The following is a 12,095-nucleotide window of genomic DNA, read 5'->3' on the forward strand; positions in this document are numbered from 1 at the left end:
TAATACCTCAAAATACTCTCTACATTTGACTAAAGTATTTTTACTGAACTATTCAACATTGACTCATTACAGCCGGTCAATGTTGCCCGTTTCTTTTATAATTGCAGAACGAAAAGTGTCGTCTTTTAACACAATGACTTGAAAAACCATTTCTACTTCTGTGATTTGTAAATGACATTTTGTTTCGTCATACAGGAAGAATGATAATAATAATAATGTTCAGGGACAAACTTCTGTCACAGATTATTTTCCCGTCAGAAGAAGTAACAGACAGACAAAGAAATTTTTGGAGGTGAGCTTTAAAATTTTTTAAATTTCTTTCTTTTATCTTTTATTTGTTTCAGTCATTAGATTGCACCACCTTGAAGAATTTTTTGGTAAATTGTAGGTGTAGGCACAGGTGTGGTTGTGTGGTAAGAAGCTTACTTTCCAACCACATGGTTCCAGGTTCAGTCCTTCTGTGTGACACCTTGGGCAGACCAAAGCCATGTGAGTGGATTTGGTAGACGGAAACTGAAAGATGCCTGTTGTATGTGTGTGTGTGTGTGTGTATATATATATATTTATATGTGTATAGGTTTGTGTCTGTTTGTTCCCGTAACTTAATGGTTTGACAATAGAGACTGATGGAATAAGTACTAGGCTTACAAAGAATATGCCCTGATGGTCGATTTGTTCAACTAAATGTAGTGTTCCAGCATAGCCACAGTCAAATGACTGAAACACGCAAATGAATGTAATTATTTTTGCTTTTAAGCCGAGTATTTATTCCATCACTCTCTTTTGCCAGACTGCTAAGTTACAGGGAGCATAAACTCCATCAACAGCAGTTGTCAAGTGGTGCTGGGGGACAAACACACACAACAGGCTTCTTTCAGTTACTGTCTATCAAATCCATTCACAAGGTTTTGGTCAGTCTGAGGCAATAGTGGAAGACACTTGCCTAAGGTGCCGTGCAGTGGGACTGAGTCTGGAACTATGTGTTTGGGAAATAAGCTTCTTACCTCACAGCCAAGCCTGCACCTTTTGTGAGTAAGTGAGTTTTATACATCATCATCATCGTTTAACGTCCGCTTTCCATGCTAGCATGGGTTGGACGATTTGACTGAGGGCTGGCGAACCAGGTGGCTGCACTAGGCTTCAATCTTGATCTGGCAGAGTTTCTACAGTTTGATGCCCTTCCTAACGCCAACCACTCCAAGAGTGTAGTGGGTGCTTTTACGTGCCACTGGCATGAGGCCAGTCAAGTGGTACTGGCAACGACCTCGCTCGAACCTTTTACACATGCCACCAGCACAGGTGCCAGTATGGCAATGCTGGTAACGATCACGCTCAAATGGTGTCTTTTACCGGCTCAGAAGCCAGATAGCCGCTCTGGCAACGATCACGCTCAGATGGTACTCTTAACACCCTACTAGCATGGGGCTTGAGTGCAAGTAAGGCGATGCTGGTAACGATCACACTTGAATAGTGCCTTTTATGTGCCACTGGCACGGAAGCCAGTTAGCTGCTCTGTCAATGATCACACTCGTATGGTGCTCTTTGCATGTCGCTAGCACAGACACCAGTCATCGAATTTGATTTTGATATTAATTGTGATTTCACTTGCCTCAACAGGTCTTTGCAAGCAGAGTTTTAGTGTCCAAAGAAGGAAAAGGTACGCATAGGTGGGCTGGTTACGCCCCTGGCACAGACTGCAATCCTTGAGGCTTTCTAAATATGCTATGCCTAACAAAAAAGCACATTAATTTTTTTTTTGTTTTTTAATTGCATGACTTACCTGATGCGTCATTTCTCATGCAGCCCAAATCTCAACAAAGGTTGCCTATATATATAATAATAATGGTGGTGAGCTGGCAGAAACGTTAGCACACCGGTAGAAATGCTTAGCGGTATTTCATGTCTTTACATTCTGAGTTCAAATTCTGCTGAGGTCAACTTTGCCTTTCATCCTTTCAAGGTCGATAAATTAAGTACCAGTTGCATACTGGGGTCGACCTTATTGACTGGCTGCCTTCCCAAAATTTTCGGGCCTTGTGCCTAGAGTAGAAAAGTATATAGTGATTGTTGCAAGTGGCACGTGAAAAACAACATTCAAAAGTGGTTGTTGCCAGTGTCGCCTGACTGGCTCCTATGCAGGTAGCACATAAAAAACACCTTTTGAGCGTGGTCGTTGCCAGAACTGCCTGACTGGCCCTCATGCCAGTGGCACATAAAAGCACCCACTACATTGTCGGAGTGGTTGATGTTAGGAAGGGCATCCAGCTGTAGAAACTTTGCGAGATCAGATTGAGCCAGGTGCAGCCTTCTGGCTCACCAGTGAAACCGTCCAACCCATGCCAGCATGGAAAGCGGACATGAAACGATGGTGATGATGATACATATATAAAATTTAAAAAAACATTTGCACCGAAAGCATATATATGTATGTACATATTTTAGTTTGGCTGCTTGTTTCTCTGGAGTCTGTCAGAGTTTCTGGTATTGGCCCCCAGGTGAGAAAAGCTGCTTTATATGACGAATCTGCCAGCTTGAAATAGCAGTCAAATCTGCTTCAGACCACATCGTATATTCTATAAAGAGAATATTAACCCTTTCAAAGGTGGTCAGCTAGCAGAATCGTTAGCACGCTGGGCGAAATGCTTAGCGGGATTTTGTCTGCCACTACGTTCTGAGTTCAAATTCCGCCGAGGTCGACTTTGCCTTTCATCCTTTTGGGGTCAATTAAATAAGTACCAGTTACGCACTGGAGTCATTATAATCGACTTAATCTGTTTGTCTGTCCTTGTTTGTCCTCTCTGTGTCTAGCCCCTTGTGGGTAGTAAAGAAATAAATATTAACCCTTTCGTTACCAACCTGGCTCTGGCTCTGAGTAGAAATGTCTTGTTTTCATGAGTTTCTAATTAAAATCTTCCACCAAACCTGAGTCACAATTTATGTTCCCAACACTAGCAGAATGATAACTAAGTTACTTTACTAAATTTCTTGTTATATTTCAAGTAATTGAAAGAAACACAGAGCATCTCAAAATACATACAGTAACGAAAGAGTTAAATGCTCATAACAAAACAGGCTGTTCACAACTTGAACAATTCTGGGCATAGGTCTGCTCTATCACGAGTGACATGAGGCTAAACAACAAACACACACACTCACCAGTTTTGTTTTTCCACTCTTCAATTTCCACACAATCTTCCACACTGCTTCTTTCTACCGAGTTCTCTCACAAAGAATTGACCAACCCAAGACTAAATAAGACATTTACCCAAGATGCCATGCTGTGGCACTAAACCCCAAATCAAATGGTTACAAAGTACAGGCATGCCTGCACTTGAAATGATAGAACAGCTTCAGTTAACTAAACAATAATGTTAAAACCTAGAATCAGCTTTTACCTCGGTGTGTATTGTATTTTACAGTGGAAAAGATATCAAGATATTGAATCTGCTGTACTCAACAGGACAGAGGATGGTCTAAAGGTAATTCGCTTTTGTTTCTAAATTTAGAATTATTTTGTCTCGACTGTTCTCTAATTTAAAGTGTTGTGATAACCATTTAACCCTTGTAATACTAACCCACCTGGGACTACCCCTAGATCTGTGACACAAACTGTTTTTATGTGATCTGAATTAAAACCTTCCTGCAAAATTTCGCTCTTAATCTATGTTTCAAATATCATATTGTGACAATGAAGTTACTTTAATAAATTCTTTATTTTCAAAATTAATTAAAACACAAGTTGTGTAGTTTCATCAGAAATACGGTTGACAAAAGGGTTAAAACATTTTGTCAGCATTGAGCTTCCAGTCTTGAAGAACAACTACTGGCAAAATGACGTTCATATATCCACTTCAATGTCTCTGACAGTCTTTTTTTGCACTCTTGATGGTGTTCACGTAAAAAGCACCATCCAAACGCAGTTGATGACATTCCTCACTGACTGGCTCCCGTGCTAGTGGCGCACCATCTGAACGTGGTCAATGTCAGTGCCCCCTGGCTGGCTCCTGTGCTGGTGGCACGTAGAAAGCACCATCCGAACCTGGTCAGTGCCAGTGGCATGTGAAAAGCACTCATTGGTTGGCGTTAGAAAGGGCATCCAGCTGTAGAAACCTTGCCAGCCAGATCAGATTGGAGCCTGGTGCAGCCCACTGGCTTGCCAGACCTCAGTCAAACTGTTCAACCCATGCCAGCATGGAAAGCAGGCGTTAAACAAGATGATAATATTGATTACATTCTGTCTTTACGTTCAAATTCTGCCATGGTCGACTTTGCCTTTCATCCTTTCGGGGTCGATAAATTAAGTACCTGTTGTGTACTGGGGTCTAACTAATTGACTGGCCCCTCCCCAAAAATTTTGGGCCTTGTGCCTAGAGTAGAAAAGAATATTGGTTTCAGCCAACAATTTCAGGGGAGAGAGTAAGTCATGTTATACCAACCCCAGTATTTAACTGGTATTTATTGACCTCAAAAGGTTGAAAGTCAAACCCTGTCAGTATTTGAACTCAGAACAGAAACACAGACAAAATACTGCTGAGCGTTTTGCCCAGCATCCTAACAATTCTGCCAACTTGTTGCCTTGGTTATGATAATATAATGTTGAGACGAGCTAACAGAATTATTAGCATTTTGTCTGACTTTTTTTTTATGTTCTGAGTTAAAATGGTGCTGAAGTCGACAGTCGACTTCGTGTTTCATTTTATTCTGAATCAATAAAATAAGTCCTGAGGTTAATGTAATTGCTTTATCCCTCCCCTTGAAGTTGCAGGTCTTGTACCAAAATTAGAATTTTACCTAAGAGAGAAGTGAAATCTAACTGGGTATAACAAACAAAAGAAACCAGTTTCTCGGTATATAATAGTGTAACTTAAACAGTGACCATAGCCCTTAATTTCTTAACCTCTACTCACCCACCACCTACACTTCCTGTTTTTCTTATCCCCATTCACTTCTGTCATCTCTTAGGTTCCACCCTGACACCATACCACCAGTATTGTATCTCTTTTCAGTTCCACCCTGCTCACTCCCACCTTACGATTCCTTTAATAGAAGTACCCATGTCTAACTCTACAGCAAGAAACCTCTTTTGTTGTTGCCCCTTCTCTCATATGTTAACATCGCATCTCCTAGCATAAAGCTGCCCTTTGCCCCATTCAGTCAAAGATCTCAGTGTTACTAGTGGTGATGCTATTAGAGAAACACCCAGTACACACTGTAATGCAGTTGGCATTAGGAAGGGCATTCATCCATCCATAGAAACCTTACTAAAACAGCCTTGGTCTATGATGCGATCCATGGACCCTTCAAATCATCTTAACCTATACCAACATGGACAAAAACAAGATACTGTGATGTGGTGTTCTGTTCGTTAAAAACTGTATCAATGACAGTCAGGGATCATTTGTTGTCATTTGGGTTAGACTGGACTTACAGTGCCTCATTACAGTCCTTTTGCATCTGACACTCATGGCAACAAGAGAAAAACCAGCCAACTCTATTGTGCTTGATACAGTTTCTGTGCCTGGGTGTTCTTCCTATCACCAAACTACTTTACAGCATGGACTACATGCAGTTTATCACACTACCATTCATTTGATATACCTGGCACCTTACTGTACTCAAGAAAACCCATCCTACACAGCAGAAGTGTTAAGGCTGCTTTTCATGTGCCAATGATTTCACTTGGTTTGACAGGTCTTCACAAGCACAGCATATTGACCAAATGGGCCAGTTACGTGACACTGGCACCAGCCACAACTAATGATATCACTGCCTATATATATATATATATATATAAACAAACCATTGCTAGTTGTTAAACAGTGTGCTGGTTCACATGCATGCATGTATATGTAACATGGGCTTCTTTCAGTTTCCCTCTACCAAATTCACTCAGAAGGCATTAGTCAGCCCAGGGCTATAACAAGGCACTTTTCCAAAGCACCACTCTGTGGGACTGAACCCAAGACCACATTGTTGCAAAGCAAGTTTCTTAACGAGACGGCCATGCCTGCATTTATATGCAAAAAATCTCAACTCCAAACTAGGAGCTAGTTGTTCAATATCTTATCCACTTGACCATTCACACCTCATATTAAAAATAATTTATGACATTTAATAGGCACAGGTATGGCTGTGTGGGTAAGAAGTTTGTTTTGCAACTATATGATTTTGAGTTCAATCTCACTGTGCAACACTTTAGTCATATGTTTTCAATTATTGTTCCTTGTGAGTAGTTTTGAGAGACAAAAGCTGGAAAAAACCTGCCACACTTGTACATGTGACAGTTGTAAACAAGCTTCACTTTTGTACAGGTAATGTCAATCCTTTCCAATTCTCTATGAAATATATTCAACCAGGAGTAAATATTATCATGCAGAAGAGGGTTGGCAAATAGAAAGGCATCCATCTGTAGAAAACTGCCTTATTGAATTCCATCTGACTGATACAAGCATGGAAAAGTGGGTATTAAACTGATAATATGTATATGTGTGTTTGTATTTCTTTGTCTTACACACTGATTGTAAACAAGTATCACAACCATTCAGGCTGTGATGCATTTTCAGCCTTCCACGACAGTGTCTGCCTTCATGCTGTATTACCTTATTTGGAAAAGGATGAGGCGGCGAAATGCTTAGCGGTATTTCGTCTGCCATTATGTTCTGAGTTCAAATTCTGCCAAGGTCGACTTTGCCTTTCATCCTTTCAGGGTCGATTAAATAAGTACCAGTTACACACTGGGATCGATGTAATCGGCTTAATCCGTTTGTCTGTCCTTGTTTGTCCCTTCTGTGTTTAGCCCCTTGTGGGTAGTGAAGAAATAGGTTGGTGAACAAAAGAGCATCCAGCCATAGCAAATTTTCCTCGACAGATTTCACCCGACTCATACAAACATGGAGAAATGGACATTAAAACAAGGATACCTAGAACCAATGCAATTTCAAAAGTTAAAATTTGACTTATAGTGTCTTCCAGGTTATTAGTTTTCTTGTTGCCTAACATGTATACATAACTGTTTTCTCTTTTCTACTTTAGGTGGTTGATTTCAATGGTAAAGGGCGAGGTGTGATTGCCACCAGATCGTTCAAGAAAGGGGAATTTGTTGTAGAATATGCTGGAGATCTTATAAGTTATCCAGCAGCCAAAGATCGAGAACGTATTTATGCTTCGGACCCTGGTTTTGGCTGCTATATGTACTATTTTGTCTACAACAGCAAAAATTATTGGTAAGTCTGTTTAATATTTCGTTTGGTAGTTTTTTGCTAGTTTTTAATCAATAACTGTAATAGTTACCAATTCATCATCATCGTCATTGTTTAATGTCCGCCTTCCTGGCATGGGTGGGACGGTCGAGATTTTTATATCTGGATGTCCATCCTAATACCAGCCACTCAGCAGAGTGAACTTAGTGCTTGTTACGTGGCACAAGCACAGGCAAGGTCAATTTTGGCAAGCATTTTACAGCTGGATGCCAACCACTTGAGAGTGTGGACTGAGTGCTTTTAAGTGGCACCTGCTGCACTGACTGAGTCACCAAGTATTGCAAGACAAAAAAAAAAGCTTCATAAAAAAATGAGTCAACACCAGATTATTTACTTTGGAAATTAACTAGGGTATTTTCACTGAGACAATTGAGTATTTAAAAGGAAAAAGCTAATTAAAATACACTTTCTGCATTTTAAAGTTATGTTCATTATACTTGGTCTATCAAAACTGACTATATCTACCTAACTGTCTAACTAACTATCTATCTATCTAACTATCTATCTATCTAACTATTTATCTGCCTGTCTATCTAACTGCCTGTCTATCTTACTGCCTTTCTATCTTGCTGCCTGTCTATCTGTCTGTGTAACTATGTCTATCTGTTTATCTATCTAACTGTCTGTCTAACTCCAAACCTTTACATTCTTCACTCCTCATAAAAGTTAGCGAAATCTCCTATTGTAGACTTCAGAATTGCTTCTAGTTTCCTTCTTCCATTTGATGATTTTATTTAATATCTATTTCTCTTTACCTTTTTTTTTTTTTGTTTTCCTGCAGTGTTGACGCTACTGATGAAAGTGGACGTTTAGGTCGGCTGATTAACCACAGTCGCTCAGGAAACTGCCGGACTAAGCTGATTGGTATCAAAGGCCGTCCTTATTTAATTTTGGTTGCATCACGGAATATAAACAATGGTGAGGAGCTTCTCTACGACTACGGTGACCGGAGCAAAGCATCCATAGCTGCCCATCCCTGGCTACGGGATTGATTGTACTTCATCCTAGTTCCATCAATCTCCTACCTCACTTATCGACTTATTAAGTGTCTGATTCAAAAGTAAATACCATATTGCGACTGTACATACCTACCACAAGCCAACTTCAACTTGCTCTGTTTTAAGGGCTGAAATTTTTTTTCTTTTTTTTTTTCTTTCTTTTTTTTCTTTTGGAAAGTTGTATATTTTACTCTGTTACTTCTAAGAAGTGCCATTCCTGTTTCATGACAGTGTTTTCCCAATTGCTTCTCACATAGAAAACATCTATAGATTGTTCCTTCTTTCCTATTTTTTTTTTTTTAATCTTTTTCTAAATACCTGTTTAAATAAACTTCTGTAACCTGAATCAGTACATTGAATGTGTGTGTGTGTATGTATGTATATATATATATATGTGTATGTATGTATATATATATGTGTATGTATATACATATATATATGTGTGTATGTATGTATATATGTGTGTATGTATATGTGTGTATGTATGTGTATGTTTGTATGTACATATATATGTATGTATATATATGTATGTATATATATATGTATGTATATATGTATGTGTGTATGTATGTGTGTATATATGTATGTATATATGTATGTATATATGTATATATATATATGTATGTATATATATGTATGTATGTATATATATATGTGTGTGTGTATGTATGTATATATATATGTGTGTGTATATGTATGTATATATATATGTGTGTGTATATGTATGTATATATATATATGTGTGTATATGTATGTATATATATGTGTGTATATATGTATGTATATATATGTGTGTATATATGTATGTATATGTGTGATGAAGTTTGTACACTAGGTTATTTCCTCGTATCATCACCAATCTGTCTGGGATAATGATTTTAATGATTATATTTATTTTTCTGTGTTGGTATTCTCTGTTGTTTCCTCATACCTAAAGGGTTTGCAATGTCAACTGCATGAGACTTTTAGATATAAGGAAATCATGCAGGTTTTTACCAACAAACAACTGTTACAAGACATACAGACCAAGCACACTAACACAAGTGAGTATTGAGACCTTAGCATTTTCACGCAGAAATGTACAGTCTAATGTACATGTGTGTGTGTGTATATGTGTATGTGTATGTATATATATGTACATGTGTATATATGTATCTGTACATCTGTATATATATGTACATGTGTATATATGTATATATATATATGTACATGTGTATATATGTATGTATATGTGTATGTATGTATGTATACATACACACATACATATTTTTGTTTATTTACTCCACAGATTTTGCCTTTTCATTAAGTATGTAGTTGTCCCTGGTGAGGGAGAAGTTTTATCACTCAACAAATTCAAAACTGCACTCATATCTTATGGTAAAGTAAAAACTTTGGTGTACGTCTTACTCAGTGACGCATTGTCTTTACTTCCACATCAACTCCTAAGTAATTATTATTATTATTATTTATTTACAAATTTGGTTCATTTTAATCTATTCAGTAAGTTTGGTTTACAAGAGACTAACGTTTAGTGTTTTTTAATGACGGAAAACATTTTATAATTTAATAAACATTATATGCGTAATATTATGGAGCTGCTAAAATTGAAATTCTGCAGCTCTAGAATTTCAAAGTGGTATTCTTTTAATGTATTATAAACATATATTTTCATAAACATTTTATCAAATACTATGGTAAATAGCATAATTACTAGTTACTTGTAACCTATATAATTACTAGCTGTATTAGTAACATTATAAGTTGTTCCTCTTTTTTTTTTTATTTTCTCATTGTAACCTCCAACATGGTCAGTGAACTATTATTTTCAGTACGTTTGGACATAAGGTGGTGGGTCTTTTAATGTGTTATTAAAATTTTTAATGTTTGAATGATGATAAATTTACATGCGAAGGACAATTGATTATGCACTTGGTACTTTTAATTTAAGAAGCAATTAGGTTTGTAAGAATATTATTATTATTGTTGCCCTAAGAATGTTTGTCTGTTTCCTAATACTATTGAACTTAGAGATTTATAAAGCTCAGATCAGTGTTCAACTAATTTGATAAGATGTCTGTGCTCTCTGCTACTTGGTCCTTGGCTAGCTCTATTCCAGCTGAACGATTGCTGACTATTTAACTGTTTCTTGAAATTCATGTCCTTCCTCGTACACTGAATCAGATTTTAGCTGACGGGTCACTTTTACCTGGTGATGATGTGATAAAAATCTTTCATCACGTCTGGTGGCCCTCAATCCTCTGATGTTGGAGTAACTCGTCATAATCTCTTTTAAGTTGGTCATTTGCAATGTATGGGTCATAGCACCAACCTTCTTTATTTTAACTGTGTTGCCATGTTATTGAATGTCCTCCATTATAGAACCTGTCAGTTACAGATTGCAACGGTGAATTGTCCAGAGGTTCTTACAGTTATTGTTTCTTAACTTGGTTAATCCTTTAGTGAATAAACCAGCCTGAATGTTTTCTATTTTATGTTCAAAGTACCCAGCTCTGGCTCCTCACACCTGCTCTACTATGTCAATCTAAACATAAACAGTCACGTCATTGAAATATTAAAGCCACAAGATGATGCATGATTAATTCAAAACATTACATTTGACAGATTAATCTGAATGCTAACGAGTTCAACATAGACCTTAATGTTTAAACGTTTTCTTTCCTACTGAGTGTCTTCAAAAAATATATTGGTAGCTACCTTCCTTTCCAAAGACAATAGTGGCACCACGGTGTCATCTCAATGTCTCTCTGTGCATCTTTGATGATGGTGTGTCTCTGGAGTCACCCTCACATGGCAAACTCTGTCACACCAACTTCATCATCATCACCATTTAAGATCCACTCTGTATACTCACATGGGTGAGATGGAGGTTATTGAAGCAGGTTTTCTGTTCCCAGATGCTTTTCCTGTCACAAGCCTTCACCTATTTCCAAGCAAAGTAATATTTTTCCATAGCAAGACATGATCTTCACTGAAAGCTCAAAACGAACAACCTCATTTGTATGACAGTGATCCTCATTTACAACCATACATATGTATGATAACTGAGCCTGCCACTTTCTTCCATTCTACACTTCTCCATTTCTACTCCCAGTACACCACTTTGGGTGCATAGTAATTATTCAATACATCCCAGCTGTTTACATTGACCTTGAATGCAGGAGATCAAATCATTTGCTTGAAGACAAAATAAAGGAATCTCTTTTTCCTTTTTATGTTGAAAGCTAACTGATAAAGTTCTTGTGCATCACATATTAATTAAAACTGAGCCAAATTAGATGCATTTAGCTATTGGCTGTTGTTCAAAAATATTCTATTTTATATGGTTCCCACATATGATAATTTATATAGTTTCATTATGCCTCAACATTGTAAATAAATTCAATAATTTATGTTCATAGTTAGCAGAATATATTCAACAAACAAACCTCATGTCCCCAAACTGTTACAATTCACTTTCTGTTCTGCTTGGGAGATATATTTATCTCTAGAAAAATGTGTGTTGCCTTTGCACAAGTGAATGGAGCTATTGCATCTACTTCAGTAGTATTATTATTGTTATTATCTGTATTTATTTCATCAATTACATTTATCTTCTAACAGCTTCAATGGTTACATTTGGGCCTGGGTTTTAAGAAATAGCTGTTCTTGTAGTATATTCCCTCTTATCTAGTACTCAAATAACTGGAACTCTCGAACAACTGGCACCCAGAAAATGTAAATATTGTATTGTTGTTTAGTCAAGGAAATTTGTGTTAATTGTCATCAGTGGTAAGAAACTATCAAAGGGGTTTTTACAGCAGGTCTTCAGAGGAGAGGG

The 12,095-nt window shown here is 37.5% G+C and overlaps 1 protein-coding gene and 1 long non-coding RNA gene across 2 annotated transcripts in view; both read left to right on the forward strand.

Moving 5' to 3' along the window:
- The window catches only part of LOC115216802 (N-lysine methyltransferase KMT5A-A-like), a 28,146-nt gene extending 19,528 nt beyond the window's left edge, over positions 1–8,618 (forward strand). The window contains exons 3-6 of the mRNA XM_029786385.2: positions 196–292; positions 3,420–3,479; positions 7,033–7,223; positions 8,041–8,618. Coding sequence (XP_029642245.1) covers positions 196–292; positions 3,420–3,479; positions 7,033–7,223; positions 8,041–8,251 — 559 coding nt within the window. The 3' untranslated portion in view covers positions 8,252–8,618. The remainder of the gene's footprint in view (positions 1–195; positions 293–3,419; positions 3,480–7,032; positions 7,224–8,040) is intronic.
- A 364-nt stretch (positions 8,619–8,982) lies between these two features.
- Positions 8,983–11,833, forward strand: LOC118764028. Its single transcript, XR_004999816.1, has 3 exons — positions 8,983–10,239; positions 10,328–10,329; positions 11,823–11,833. It is a non-coding gene; the product is annotated as an uncharacterized LOC118764028 (long non-coding RNA).
- Positions 11,834–12,095: the final 262 nt, after the last annotated feature.

Source organism: Octopus sinensis, linkage group LG1 (genome assembly GCF_006345805.1).
Source record: "Octopus sinensis linkage group LG1, ASM634580v1, whole genome shotgun sequence".
NCBI classification, from domain to species: Eukaryota; Metazoa; Mollusca; class Cephalopoda; order Octopoda; family Octopodidae; genus Octopus; species Octopus sinensis.